The 15,772-nt window shown below is 40.8% G+C and overlaps 1 protein-coding gene across 1 annotated transcript in view; it reads left to right on the forward strand.

Moving 5' to 3' along the window:
* Capza1 (capping actin protein of muscle Z-line subunit alpha 1) overlaps nucleotides 1–11,106 on the forward strand; it is a 42,583-nt gene extending 31,477 nt beyond the window's left edge. The window contains exons 7-10 of the mRNA XM_048442306.3: nucleotides 474–552; nucleotides 6,251–6,322; nucleotides 8,589–8,651; nucleotides 8,937–11,106. Of these exons, the coding sequence (XP_048298263.3) occupies nucleotides 474–552; nucleotides 6,251–6,322; nucleotides 8,589–8,651; nucleotides 8,937–9,077 (355 nt within the window). The 3' untranslated portion in view covers nucleotides 9,078–11,106. The remainder of the gene's footprint in view (nucleotides 1–473; nucleotides 553–6,250; nucleotides 6,323–8,588; nucleotides 8,652–8,936) is intronic.
* The last annotated feature ends 4,666 nt before the right edge of the window (nucleotides 11,107–15,772 follow it).

The raw sequence follows: 15,772 nt of genomic DNA on the forward strand, positions 1-15,772 counted from the left end.
ACCACAAACACACAGAACACTGAACCAGCTCCTGTGTCTTGCCACTCTGCCCCAGGAAAATATGAACAACAGTATAAACTTGCTTCTGCTTTGACCTCCCAAGAGAGCAAGCACATTTCTTTACCCTGCTTATCAGTCCACACATAGTACCATGCCCTAAGGGCCAGTACCCCAAAAGCTATTAGCTGAATTAATTCCCACAGCAAGTATGTGATTCACAAAGTATGCAGTTGAAAGTCTTCGGTTTTCCTTGAGTTGGAGTTGTCCATACCTGGGGCTGATTGTACAACTTAGTGCACCTAAAGCAGGATCTCCTGACTATGATCAGAACAGGAGTTTCAAGATTGACAATCTTGAGTTTGTCGCATTGAAAATAGCTCCCACCACCAGTGTTGCAAACTTCTGTGTCAGATCACCTCTTTCTTGTGCCTGCTGCTAATCCTGCAACATCATGTGTATGCTGTGTTTTATAGGAATGGTCGTTGGCGGTCAGAGTGGAAGTTCACCATCACACCACCTACAGCCCAGGTCGTTGGAGTGCTCAAGATTCAGGTAAGAGGGCAATGAATGTGTAGATGATGGTTAAAATAAAGGTGTCATTTGCTCTTCCTTCTGGTATTAGAAATAAAGACTAATAGAGCACTTCCATACCATGAGCACTCACTAAAGTATATATTGATGTGAAAAAGAGGTCAGTAGCAGGGAATGGAAGTAGGAGCCTCCTTCCCGGGAGCTCCTTGAGAAGAGGATTCTGGGTTGATGGAGGATGACTATAGCACATACTGCTGGGTTACTTTTTTCATTCAAGGATAACAAGGTCTTTTAGGAATAATCAAGCAGTAGGAAAGAATAAAGTAAGTGAGTATTAAGACGTTAGGAGGGAACTAGGTACCAGGCATGGTGGCACACTTTAATCAGGGGCTTGGGGGAGGGGTGGTGCTCAGTGAGTTCAAGACCAGCTTGGTCTACATAGTGAGTTCTAGGACATCCAGGGCTATGTAGAGAGACTGTACCTTTTTTTTTTTTTAAATTAAAAACAGTTTTAGGCCTGCAGGCATACATGCGGGCAGAACACTGTATACATAATAAATAAATAAATCTTTAAAAAAAAGAGTTTTATTGGTGAACTTTTATTTTTTGACAGAAAAGTAGATTGTTTTGTTTTGTTTTGTTTTGTTTGAGGCAAGGTTTCTCTGTGTGTAGCCCTGGCTGTCCTGGGACTTGTTCTGTAGTCCAGGCTGACCTTGAACTTACAGAGAACAGAAAAGTTTTTGATTAAACTTAAACTAAAGCAGAGAGGTTCTAGAGAACATCCCGATCCTGTCATCTCCTGGAATATCAGTAGTCAAGTGGAGCAGATTTTTAATGCTCATGTCAGGACAGAGGAAGCTGAATGGTTGCTATTTGTGTGGGTTATCCTGGTATCTTTGAAGAGATGTGACACTCTAATTCAGGTGGTTTATTTTCAGTCTAGCTAACTGAGGCCAGACTAAATAAGTCTGATAGATTATACTATCAGTCTCTAACCATACCTATATTGTATTGTGTTGCCTTTAATAAAAAATGAGCAAGAGTTGCATTTTCAAAGTATGATTTAAATAAAAGCATGCCTGCGGGAGAGGTATGTAGTCTGCTGATAGAGGGCTAACCTAACATGGACAAGCCCAGGATCTGTCCCCAGCACCAAAAAAAGGAGCATGTAAAGCCTACTACATACATGCAGGTGCTGTCGGCATTCATCTTTACTACATTTATGTTATTATCTACATCTTTACCTTTCTGGCCTCAGGAGCATACTCCAGCTCAGGCAGACAGGATAGAAATGCTGGATCTTTTCTCTGAGAATAACCTTCAGTGAACTCTATGAGCTGATAGATACATATGGTAACCTGTACCTACTGATAGAATAATACTGGGCACGTTCTGGCAGCAGAGATTGGTGCCCACAGCTGCAACCAGCCCAGCAGTGTCCTTGCAAAACTTCCCCTGGTTACACTGGTTTCTTGCTAGTGCTTCTTAAGTAGATTACCTCACAAATATGGTAGCTACTTCCCCTCACATCTTTTTCCTGGGACCTTCTTCATGGAGAGCCCAACTGAAAATAACAAAGCTATCTTTCTGGTTTTGACAATTAAATCCACAATGTGGCCTGATACTTCAGACTTTTTATAACTATCTTTAATTAGGCAAATTGCTATATATTTATGTAAATATATTTTTTTCAGACAGAAACAGTAATTTGTGGTCTATCTTTTCCAGTAGAAACCTATAGTTAGGATATGCACAGAGTGACGATTCCTGACAAAATTTTATATAAAGGCCTAACGCCTCTTTGTTTATACTTAAGGGTTTTTTTGCTGTCTTTTTGAGACAGGGTCTCCTGTAGCACCTGGGCTGACCTTGAACTTGCTCTTATATAGCTTAAGATAACTTTGAAGTGATCTTCCTGCCTCATCCTCTTCGGATGTAGGCATTGGCCACCAAGTAGGATTTATTTGTATGCTTGGGATAAAACTCGGGGTGCTAAAAAAAAAAAAGCTCTCTGCCACTAAGCAAAATTTCCAACACTGAGTTTTGGGATTGTTGTGGTTTTAAGACAGAGTCTCTTGTTTTCCTCTTCTGGCCTAGAGCAATTGTGAGCCTTGAATACCTGTCCTCCTGCTTCCATTTCCAAAATGCTGAGAATAACTGGCCTATACCACTACATGACTTGTTTTTCTTTCTAATTTGAGACAGAGTGTCACATATACCCAATCTTCTGCCTTGTCCTCCCAAGTTCTAGGAGCTGGGCCTGCCATTTACTTTCCTTTTAATAGTCAAAATAAGGACTAGCAAGATGGTCAGCAAATAAAGGCACCTATCTGCTCTCCAGTCTGGTGGCCTGCGTTTAATACCCAGTTCCCAGATGATGGGAAGAACTGACTCCTGCAGACTGTCCTTTGACCTCCATACATGAACACGTATGCACTCAATAAATGATTTGGTTTAAAATAAAGTAAAAGTCATATATATTGAACATTATTTGGAAAAGTTATCTAGATACTTACCTTTTATATTTTCCATTGTCAAATTTGTTTTTCTATAGATAAAAGTGTAATTCTGAGAAGTAATCATTTTTAAAGACTTAAATTAATAGCAGGCACATTGAAGTTTATATAGTCAGTGGGACTTTGTTGTGTTTTGGTTTTGTTTCATTAGTAACTGAATTGTGGAGATGGTTCTGCTTTAGAGCAAGTAGAGTTTAAGTTGAATCTAAAGTCATTGTCGTTGCTATAACATGGTGTAACATGCTCATAAAACTGGTGTTTTTCAGATTTTCATTTGAGTTTGTAACATTGAAGCTCACTGCCCTTCTATTCTTTTCCATTCTTATTGTTGTTTCTGTTTTTATTTTTCAAGACAGGGTTTCTCTATGTGTCCCTGGCCGTCTTAGAACTTGCTCTGTAGACCAGGCTAGCCTTGAGTGCACAGAGATCCTCCTGCTGATGCCTCCCGAGTGCTGGGATTAAAGGTGTGCACCACCACTGCCCAGCTCCGTGTTGTAATTCTTAAGAAGCATAACAGATCATCATGGCCCAGAGCTATAATACTACCTTTTTAGGAGACTGAGGCAGGAAGTATAGAGTGAGACTTTGTCAAAAGAAAAAAAGAAATTAAAATTAAAAAGAACTGTGACAGAAGTTCAAACTAGTTACATATTCTTTTTTGTTGTTTTGTGGTCTGGGGTTTTGTTTTTTGGGGGGTAGAATTTCTCCCTGTGGCCCATGTTGGCCCCAAATTCACTGTCTAGTCCATCTTGGCAGCATCCTTTTGCTTCAGCTCATTCATTCATCATACCACCATACCTGCCTTTTCTACTTTAGCTCTGAAAACACATGTCTGGCCTTGCATTGTAGGTCTTTGACAGGGTGCTTACTTAACATGTGGGAAGTCCTATATTTAATCCTTAGGGCTAGACCAGAAAAAAATAATTGTTGATCTTCAGCTGCAGGCAGACCAAGGCAGGCAGAAGCAGCAATGATGGGCTTGAAAAGGAAATAAGATGCCTTTTGCTCAAGTGTGTGCAGGAGTAAAGATTCTATTTAGATTGCTGTAACAAAATCCTTCTGATTGGGTAATTTATAAACAGCAAATTAATAGTTCCCACTTGTATAAGGTGCTTTTCTTTTGACACAATAGAACACTATGACCATAGGCAGTTTACAGAAGAAAGATTATGGTTCCAAGGAGGGAAGAGTCATGACAGAGGCAGAGTAGCAAGTGACATGGCAGCTGGAGCAGGAAGCTTAGAGATCACATTCTCAACCTTGGGCAAAAAGCAAAAGAGCAAACTGAAAGCAGGATGAGACTGTGAACTCTCAGAGCCCACCACCCCTGATTATGTGTTTTCTAGCTAATGCTATTGCTGAATTTGGGGAGGACACCAACGTTCAGTCCATAGCACTAAGTGAAGAAAATGACATCAGGACACTCTTCCCATCACCGCTAATAAGATAAAGTTTGAATTCTTGATTTGGTTCTCAAGGTGTTTGCAAAACCTCTTCACCATCTAGCTTCAACTTGGTAGTCGAGTCTGTTGATACATTTGTTTCACATCTGTTCATATAGTGAGGTCTTTGTCCTTCCCTCAACTAAACCAGTATGCTCCATTCTGATGCTTAGCCCCCTGCTGGGTGACCCCATCTTGTCTGCTGAGGGGACCGCTCTTATGTTCAAGATCCTGTTCAGTTTTGGGGTTTTGTTATTGTTATTTGTTTTCCATTTTACAAATAGCTTCCCTAATCATGTTCTGCATGGCCAGTTTATAGTCCTTTTAAGGGAGTTGAATGAATCTTGTAACTTGCCCAAATCTCTGAGCCTTGCACGTCTTAGATCTATCTAGTGATATGACTTGTATTCTTCCCTCTTAAAAACTGATTTTTGATTGTAGCTCATTACTTTACCTTACATATTCACGACTATGTTGCTGTTTTGTGTTGTGGGGCTAGAGATCAAATCTGGGGTCTGGTGTGAAATAGGCAAATGCTCTATCACTAAGCTACATCTGTAGCTACAAAAATACTTCCATCATACAGCTTTTTACATGTATTTATGGGGAAGGGGTGGTGAATGTGTCATAGTGCATCCAAGGAGGCCAGAGAACAACGTGAGGGAGTTGGTTCTCTCCTTCCACCATGTAGTTCCAGGGATTGAACTCAAGTCATCAGGCTTAAAAGCAGAGTTTTTACCCACTGAACCTTCTCAATAGCCCAACACTTATTCTTGTAATTTTTAAAATATTATTTTTATTTTGTGTGGATGGATATTTTACCAGCATGTGTGTCTCTGTATCTTTTTGTGTGCCTGGTGTCCAAGGAGGTCAGAAGAGAATATCATATCATAAATTTATGAGTGGTTCTGACCTGCCGGGTGGATGTTGGGAATGGAACCTGGGTCCTCTGCAAGAGCAGCAAATGTTCTTAGCCACTGCACCATCTTTTCAGCTCCTCATTTTTGTGACTTACTAATAAACTTTTGATTTTCAGTCCTCCCTTTAGCCTTTAAGTTTTTCCTGAACACAATGTAGTTTCCTTGCCAATATTAGTAATTATGCAAAAGGGAAAATATCTCAGTTAGGTACTAGGGTTCATTAAGAGTCCTTGATTTTCATGGATAAAATCTGATGCTCAGTGATTTTCATTTTAATTATTTTGATACTGTTAGAGTAGGATCTTGTCACTTGTGGTGGCTCATTACTGTAATCCCAGCACTTGGGAGATGCTGTGTGATTTGTATGATTGCCTCAAATTCCAGACCAGCCAGACTCTGTTTCAAAAGAAATAGAATGTCAGTGTTGCATTTGTATCATCATGTATAGTTCAGTGCCTATAATGGAGCAAGCATGTTCGTTAAACTTAAAGGTCTCTTCAGAAGATTTTTGATACTATTTTCATACCATTGTGAATTGTCATTGATCATATTATTTATTCGGAGTTGTTAAAAATTGTTCCCTCAGGGACTGGAGAGATGGCTCAGTGGTTAAGAGCATTGCCTGCTCTTCCAAAAGTCCTGAGTTCAATTCCCAGCAACCACATGGTGGCTCACAACCATCTGTAATGAGGCCTGGTGCCCTCTTTAGGCATGCATGTAGACAGAATACTGTATACATAATAAATAAATAAATAGATATTTTTAAAAAATTGTTCCCTCAGCATTACATACATTTCTTCATGAACTATGCATAACCCTTCTCAAATATTATCTCTCACAGGTTCATTACTATGAAGATGGCAATGTTCAGTTGGTCAGTCATAAAGATGTACAGGATTCAGTCACTGTTTCTGTGAGTATGCAGTCTGGGATATCAACCTTGCTTGTCTTTTTTAGAAAATTGGCTTTGTACCTGACAGGCAACTGTGCAGATTTGAACAATTTATATCAGTGCCTCTTATTACCAGGGATCTGTACTGGTTAAAGTCTTTGACTAAAAAGATAGTTGTCATGTCTTAAAACAACCTTCTTTTTTTTTGAGAGGGGGAAGTTTTGTTTGAGACAGGTTCTTGTGTATCCTAGTTTGTCTCTGAACTCGCTTTGTAGCCATTGATGACCTTAACTCCTATTTTTCCTGTCTCTACCTCTCTACTGCTGAGTTAACAACATTATAGGTGGATCAGAGCAAATTCCAGGACAGGCTCCAAAGCTACAGAGAAACCCTGCCTTGAAAACCCGATAGATGGATAGATGGATGGATGGATGGATGGATGGATGGATGGATGGATGGATGGATGGATGGATGGATAGATAGATAGATAGATAGATAGATAGATAGATAGATAGATAGATAGATAGATAGATAGATAGATAAAAAGCTGCTTGACATGGCAGGGCATACCTGTAATCTTCACACTCAAAGACTGAGGCAGAAAGATTGTTGTTAATTCAAGAATAGACTACAACATGAGATATTATCTTTGATGAAATAATGAAAATTCAGTAAAGTTAAAATATGTAATTAAAAATCATGTTGACATAGTTCTTATTTTTTTGGTTTTTCAAGACGGGCTTTTTCAGTGTAACAGCCCTGAAACTAGCTCTGTAGACCAGGCTGGCCTCAAACTCACAGAGGTCCACCTGCCTCTGCCTCCCAAGTGCTGGGATTAAAGCGTGCGCCACAGCCATCTGATGTGTTGACACAGTTCTATAATTTCAGCATTTGGGAAGTGGAAACTGGAATATCAGAAGTTCAAGGCTAGCCTTGTCAATAGGAGACCTTGTCTCAAAACATTTTAACAGGTCATCTTGAACTATAGATGAACTTCAAGGTCAGCCTTGGCAGCTTAGATATGTATAAGCCTACATACAGATACACACATATGTACATAATTAAAAATAAAATAAGTCTTTAGAAAAAAGTAAGTTCAAGGCCTGCTTCAGCATAGAAGTTTGCCATGAGATCCTGTCTTAAAACTAAACTTTTTAAAGGACTTCTGAGGGGAGGTAGGGTATGGAGAGATGACTCTGAAAGAGGATCACAGTTTAGTTCCCAGCATTCATAGTAGTGGTTTACAGCCACCTGCAACTCCAGCTCCAGAGACCTCTTCATTTGGCCTCTGAGGGCAAATATGCATACACGCATATACACATAAATTAAAAAATAAATCTGGAAAGGGGGCTGAGAAACTGAGTGTGGTGGTATACCTGTAGTGCTAGTTAGTGCTTGAGAGATGAAGGCAAGAGAATTGGAAATTAAAGTTATCCTTGGCTACATAGCAAGTCAACGCCTGTTGCAATACAAAAGACCTTGTGTCAAAAAAGATAAAACATCCCGGGTTGTGGTGGCACACACATTCAATCCCAGCACCCAGGAGGCAGAAACAAGAGGATCTCTATGAGTTGGAGGCTAGCTTGATCTACAGAGTGAGTTCCAGGACAGCCAGGACAGTCAAGGCTATACAGTGAAACCTTGTCTCGGGGGGGGGGGGGGGAAGACAAAACAGGAAAAGAAGGCTGGGGATACAGCTCAGCAGTAGAGTATTTGCCTAATATTCATAAGGTTCAATCTATAGTACTGCACATGCAAAGAATTTCAAGATAGGATGCTATGTTTGGGGAATATTTAATGGTAAAATGGAGAGAACATCGATTCTTATGGCAAAGTCCTAGATTTAGGTCACTGTCCTTTTTTTTCCCTATTATTGGTACATTAATTTATTTGAGGGTGGTGTACATTTATACAGAGGTCAACCTATAGAAGTCAGTTTTTCTACCACTGTGAAGGTTCTAGTTGGTGAACTCAGGTTGTCAGACTTGAGTACAAGCATCTTTTCCTGCTGAGCCACCAAGCCCTAGATCCTTTCGTTATTATTCATAAGCTGTATAATTTTGGTCAGGTCACTTAAGGTTCTGTTTTGTCATCTGCCAAATGAACATGCTGATAATAGCATATCCACTTCACCGTGTTGTCTTAGGATTAAGAAGAGAGAATGTGCACTTGAGCGCTGCATATGCTAGGATCATTGTACAAGTGTCAGTTCATGGGGTGGGCTTTTCTGTCTTTTCATTGCTTACCCATTTTTAAAAAATATTATTCCCCTCTTTTATTTCATTAGAATGAAGTCCAAACTGCCAAGGAGTTTATTAAAATCATAGAGAGTGCAGAAAATGAGTATCAGGTAAGAAGATTTGGAAGGATTTTTTTTCTGTGATTTTGTTCAATCCTTTAACATAAGAACATGCACTGCTGGGCACTGCTAAGTGTGAGACTACAGACCCTGCAGTTTGGCATTCTGTTTACAATTATGAGACTGCAGCCATGTACCAGGATACAGATGAGTTTGATTTGCTTTTAAGATTGAAGTGGAGCTCAACATACATGTTGTCCTGTGTCCTTTCTAGCATGCCCTTTGTCTGATTACCTTCCTGTTTACAAACAACTCATCATCAATTATCTATTACAGACAGCAATTAGTGAAAACTATCAGACAATGTCAGACACCACGTTCAAGGCCTTGCGCCGGCAGCTTCCAGTTACCCGCACCAAAATCGACTGGAACAAGATACTCAGTTACAAGATTGGCAAAGAAATGCAGAATGCTTAAAGGCCAACTGTAGGAGTCTCCAGTACAAAGAAAGAAAAGGATTCAACATGGTGTGGTCATATGATCAATAGGTGATTTATAAACAAACAAGAGTGATATTTTGCTAGTTAACAAAGTTAACAGATCTTCTAGCCTCATGGAATACTGTTGAGCCTACAGCACTGTCTTGATTCTTTTGTGTGTGTGTGTTCTCTGCCTTGTAATTTTCTGTTATCACTATATCTACTTGTAAATCTTTTTTTTTTAATTCTGCTACATTTAATGTCAAAGAAATCTATCCTGAAGTCATTTTGCTGTTTAGAAAATTTCCTAGCCATGACGTCCTGTTGCTGGTTTTTACAGAGTATTTGGTCAGTACTCTTTACCCCATGCTTTAAAGCAATTCCAGTGCTTCAGTGGCTTTTACTGATCCACCAATTGCTAAAGAGGCTATGTTATGAACTGTAACTAAGTGGACGACACACTCCTCTGTCTGACTGCTTTGATTGTTTATAGCATCTCACAATTATAGTTTTCATACATTTGGATTGGGGCATTTTGGGTCCATGTTGGGAGGCAAAGGAAGTTTCTTGAATATTCCATGGCAGCAGCTTCTCTGGGAACTTGTTTTTAAATCCAAAGACTTGAACCACATTCCCTGCACATAAACGTTTATTTTCATTCTCTCGTCTCCTCCCATATACTTCCATTGTAGCCATAGATGTCTGCAGGAAGTGCAGCTTAGAAAATCCATTGGGGAAAACCAGGATTGTCAGTCAATCACATGGGCCTATTTTCTTTAATGGAAAGAAATGCCTGATCACCTGGAATGCTGGAATGACAGGATCAAACTACCTGGGGATCCTTTGCTATTCTATTAGCAACCTCCAACTGAAGCCCCACTCCACCCCTTCCCACACACAATATTCTGAGTATTGTTTAGGCCCTAGTCCTGGGCTTTGTCTCTCAGTGAATAGAACTTATGTCTATTACGTATCCTTCCTTTCTAGGCCTCAGCCCTAAATTCTGTTTGTCAGTCAATAAAACTCATTCTTATTGTAAAGGACACAGGTGCTTTACTATTTGGCAAGGGAATTTTGATGTAGCTAGCCCCGAAGCTTTGTTTTGAGAATTGTCATGTGGAGACTTTTTTTCCCAAAGTTCTACTATGTTTAAATGTGTGAAAAAATTAAAACACAGGATCAGATTGTCGAAGTCTTGATCCTGTCTGACCAAGTCTGGCTGCACCAAGTTTTCATTCTGTCCACTTTCCTGTCAGTGGCAATATCTGCAGGAATGCCTCAACAGATGTCAGATTTTTTAGAAGAGTTTTGCCCATTTGTATTTCTGTTTAATATTCAAGAACTGGTGACATACTGTGGACGTAGTAGAGTATAAAACTTGAAAACCACAGGTGTTGAAGAGATAATGGGTAGCTGTGTTTTAATGCCCTCTGGCAGGCTTGTTCTGTAAGCAGAGGAATCAAACAGCTATGTTACCCACAAAGCTGGAATGAACCAAAGTCAAAGTGACTCCTAGGCAGTGTCTGTCTGCCATCGCCTGGATTTCAGAGAATGCTAGTGCTTTCTCCTACTAAACAAGATGTAAAACTCATTCCAAATTACTCTCTCCGTCATCCTGTAACTGTGATATAGCTATCTTCCCGGGTGTGTTGGAGGTATGCATGTGTGATTCAGAGCACACAGGTAATGTGATGTGACCTATGACAACTGGTAATGGTGGACTCATTTACATTGTTTACATTTCTATGACCAGGCCTTAGGGGAAGGTCAATTTTTTAAAAAACCAAGTAGTGTCTTCCTACCTGTCTCCAAACACAGTCAAAACAGAAGGGTGTTTGCTTCAGCTTTGTTTTTTGCTTAGTAATACAGTCAAGCGGGAGTTTGTTTGCGGATGAAAGCTGTGTAAGCATTTTTGTTTATTTCAAATAAAATATATTTGTATTATTTGTCATTGATACTATCCATCCATGCCACACTATCTTCTGTATCAGGTAGTCCAATAGAAATACACCTGTTTTATTCTAAAATTGTGTTTGTCCTTTCTGTCCTGTCAGCCTTTGTTCTCAAAGTAAGATATTCAACTATAATCAATTAATTTGTTGAGAATCTTCAGGGTTTCTTAAATTGTGTCCTATCTTCAACTACTATGGACTCAGTAAATATGCAAAGACTTGTAAAGAACAGCTTCTTTTTAGGTGTGAGTAAAGTCTCTGAGACTGAGACAGGAGGACTGCTGGGAGGTTGAAGCCAGACAGGGCTACACAGTGAGTTTCAGGTCAGTCTAAATGACAGTACAAGGCCATTTCCAAGAAAAAAGGTGGGGGTGGAGGATGGAGGGATTGCAAAGAGATGACTCAGCTGTTACGAGTGAATGCTGACCTGCAGAAGACTCAAGTCCTGTTTCCAGCACTCAACCACTTGTAACTCCAGTTCTAGAGGCTCCAACACCCTTTTCTGGCTTCTGGGCAATCGCACACATGTGCATACACACAAACATTTTTTAAAAATAGTTCCTAGGGAGTCCGGGCATGGTGGTGCATGCATACCTTTGATCCCAGCATTGGGAATGCAGAAACAGGCAGATGTCTGAGTTCAAAGCCAGCCTGGTTTAAGACTGAGTCCCAGGACAGCCATGAGTACACAGAAAAAAACCCTGTCCAAGAAGAAAAAAGAAAAGAAAAAACATAAATGAAAATAAATGCTAGGAGTTGTATTTAAAAAAAAAAAAAGTCTGTTTTACCACTCCTCACCCAAAAGCTACCAATGACTCAAAGATTTTGTTTGGGACTTCCATCAATGTCAAAAAGAATCTGGTTATGAAAGAACAGAGCCTGAATATGGTTGCAGTCACGAGGCAGGAGGTAAGAGTGGAAGGATTTCTGCAGCTTAAGCCTGAGTACTCTTTTACATTGGCTTCACCTTAAATGTTTTCCTCTCCTCCAAATCTGTCTTAGCTACTGATTTTTATCTTGGTTCATTCCGCTGCTTTTATATCCCTGCACCAACTGAGATTCCTTCCTTGGGGGGCATTTAACTGTGCTCTATTCTTGTATACATTAAGCTATTCTTGGCTTTAACTTGTTGCCCCTGTTAGCCTTCCCAAGTTCTTTACATTGATTTCCTTATTCCAGGAAGACTTAGAAAACAGGGTTTGGGAGTTGACAAGGTTACCACCTTGGTTCAACAAGTCGTCCCTGCCATCAAGTCCATGGCCTGAGTTTGTTCCCAGGACCCACATGATTGAAGAAAAGAGCCAACTTCCAAGATTGTCCTCTGGTTTTTACACTTTCCAGTTCTATTACTTGATAAACAAGAGGAAGGTCCTCAGTAAACCTGACTTCAACAGGGTAGTTGTTTCATTTTATCATGCTGTAGAAATTAGCCTGTGCTGTTGTAGACAGAGGACGGGTTTTCTGTGAAACCTCTCGTGTTTGGCTCCAGGTACACTGTTGAACACTGTTCCTTTGTCATCTGAACCTCTGGTTGTCCCTCTCTTCATTGCCCGATCCTAGTGCCTTGTTTCTGAAATTTTGATGCTAGACTTATTTTTTCATGGGATACTTGACATATTCTCTTCAGATTTATACATCTGAATGCCATCTTATAATTTACAGATGGGGCCTTGTGTTGTGTTTGTAAGAGACGGTCTTGCTATGTAGCCCAGGCTGCCTTCAGCTTGACTTCTGCTTCAATCTATTTATATCACCAAGCCCAGTCCTAGTTTAGAGTTCTGTATTGAATTATCTAGTAGACCTGATGTCTATGACCAGCTTCTTGTTTCTGAACAGTTCACCTATGAAAAGCAAAGAAAGAAAAGATCAATAAATACAGAATAAAACTGGACAGTTCTGTAGCTCTTGTTAAATTCTCCTTTAAACATATGGTGTATATAATAGCATATCCCTTCCAAGGACAGGAACCAGTTGCATACCTCTTCAAATCCAAGGTATCAAAAAGCATTCTGAGGCTGGTGGTACTGGTGCATAACATCACTGTTGCCCCAGTCCTAAGGGGTGGATGGAAGAGTTATGCATAAAAATAGGCACCTCTCACCATTCAGGGCAATGCTGTTGAATTAGTCAATGAAACTGTCTTGTTTCTTTTGAGACAGTCTAACTTAACAATCCTGTCATAGTTGAGATGAATGAAGCTATATAACAACATTCTCTATAAAGCTTTCTGTGCTTAAGAATATTAAATCACATTTCAACGTTACTCATGGGAGTCATTTTTAAGCAGTAAAATCACCAAAAAAAGCACAAAAGGGCAAAAGCCATGACATTAAATAGATCACTTGTTTATGAGGGCTAAAGCAGGGAGGCAGTGTCACAGTGCTTTGCCTCCGCTGGGGACTTGGACACAGACACCGCTTTCCTACTGCTCTGTGGATTCCCTTTAACTGCAAACCTATGCTCTTCTGAAGACCAACTGTATCTGGTATGGCCTTTCCCTTGGTATGTGGTGGACTAATCAGTTTCAGTACTTTAGTTTCAGACAGGTTTCCAGTAGCCTTGGGGAGTATAATCTAATTTGTATACAAAGGTTAGAGACTATTCAAATGATGATTTCTAGAACCTAAAGAAAACAGTTTAATATGGTAATGCAAATCTTTAGTCCCAACAGCAAGTCTTTAGTCCCAACAGCGGAGGCAGGATCTCTGAGTTCAAGGCCAGTCTGGTCTACAAAAAACCAAAGTTAAGAAAATACAGAGCTACCCTGAGAAGCTGTGGATTTATTCCACTTAAGGTTCACTAGCATTAACTTCCAGGCTGCTGCTGTTGTGGGTCTGACTCTGTGCAATCAACCTTCCTACTTGGAAGCTGAGACTCAATGAAAGCTTCAGGAAATTGCTGAGCTGATTTTCGGTGGAGCCGTTCTAGACATCTAGAACTGTGTCCATGAAAACAGCAACTTTCAAAGCAGAGCCTTCCAGAGAGGTATAGAGTGAGTGTCCCCATGGAAACCAGAGCCACTCCCCGTCAAATGCTTACCCGTGTTTTTACATAGATGACCACCTGTGTTCAGGAGATGAGCCTGAGCAGAGAAAGGGCTGAGATCCTCAGGTGGCCAAATTGGCTGCTCTGAATTGGTAATGTGATGAGCACCGTTTTAAGACGTTGGTAGAGAAATGGCTTAGTTAGGAGCCGTGGGGTTCTCTGCTTACTCAGTCGCGTGTCTGGTTATCTTTTTTTTAAAGATTTATTCATTTATTATATATTATGTATACAGTGTTCTGCAGGCCAGAAGAGGGCACCAGATCTCATTATGAGATGGTTGTGAGCCACCATATGGTTGCTAGGAATTGAACTTAGTACCTCTAGAAGAGCAGTCAGTGCTCTTAACCGCTGAGCCATCTCTCTGGAGCCCGTGTCTGGTTATCTTGAGTAAATGATGTCATGGGATTCTGGTTATCAGGTGGAACCTTGGACATATTGGAGTTCCTAACTACTTAAGCGATTTTAAGAAAATAGCCAGGCAGCTTTTTCTTAAGCTATTTCTATATGCCTAAAAGGCATATTTATTGTACTCATCAAGGGTAGACACTAGGATTTTGAATTGGTAAGCAACGGCAATTTTGGATTTTGTTTTTGAGAGCATCCTCCCATGTAGTCCAAAGTTGTGCAAATTCATAGCAGCCCTGTGTCCGCCTCCCAAGAAGTGGGCTTACAGGCTTGGGCCACCAAGTCTCCCCCTCCCCCAACTAACAACAATATTTAGAAATCTGTTATCTTTCTTCCTCTGGGGCTTCCTAAGTAAAAAGGGACAAGGGAGATGTGACAGTGGCATCATCTGGCTACTCTCCTAGTTTTTTCTCTAGTTCACATAATCGATTTCTAGGACGTGAAACTTTCCCTTGCTCCATTTCCCCACCGCTGTAGCCTTGATTCTCGCTCACATGGCATTTCCTGTTGCTAAGGCCTGTTTTTCCTGGCCTTTTTGGTAGCTGGCCTGGGAGGTACAGAGTTAACCCAGCAGGAGCTTGACCCTGTTTGGGGCATTCCCTACTTAGGTTAGACTGTGTGGTCGCCTGTGGGGAACCACTTTGGAGAACAGCAGTAGCTGTGGTACGTCTGAAACTCTGGTACATTCAGTCTTTCTTGCTATCTATTTCATTCCAGGGATAAATAGGTGCAGAGGCTTGTTGTTTTGTGTTTGTTATGGTAGCCCCACCCCCTTTAGTTTGTCTAAGCACGTTGGTCTTATTTCTTGTTTTTCTAATGCAGCCTCTGTTAACTATTTTTTGCCTAGCATAACTGTACCTTGCTCTCGGGGTGCTAATTATATTTTGACGACTGAACAACCCTGATTTACCGCTAACAAGTAGCAAAGAGTAACACTAATCGAAGTGCAATTAGGTGCCCAAATACATGGCTCAAGGGCATGAATCTCCAACCTTGAAATATTGAAGCCTGTGTGGCCCAGAAAAGTAAGGACTAGTTCTTGGCAGCAGCTCTTGTCCTTCTCTCCCACACGCACACACCTTTATCTAGAGAGACACTTGCTCGCCCTTCACCCCTCAACTTTGACTCCAGCCTTCCTCTCTGTGTCGGAAAGCCAGAGCAGGGAAATGGGGGAGGGGGCGTGCCGCTCGCTTCCTCACTGGTTTATGTCCCTGGCAGTCTGGGGGAGGTGCTGGACGAGCGGCCCCAGTCCAGCTGCAGTCGACCCATGTCCGGGGCCCTGCCCTTTGCT

Source organism: Myodes glareolus, chromosome 17, assembly GCF_982192425.1.
Source record: "Myodes glareolus chromosome 17, mMyoGla1.1, whole genome shotgun sequence".
Taxonomy (NCBI): domain Eukaryota; kingdom Metazoa; phylum Chordata; class Mammalia; order Rodentia; family Cricetidae; genus Myodes; species Myodes glareolus.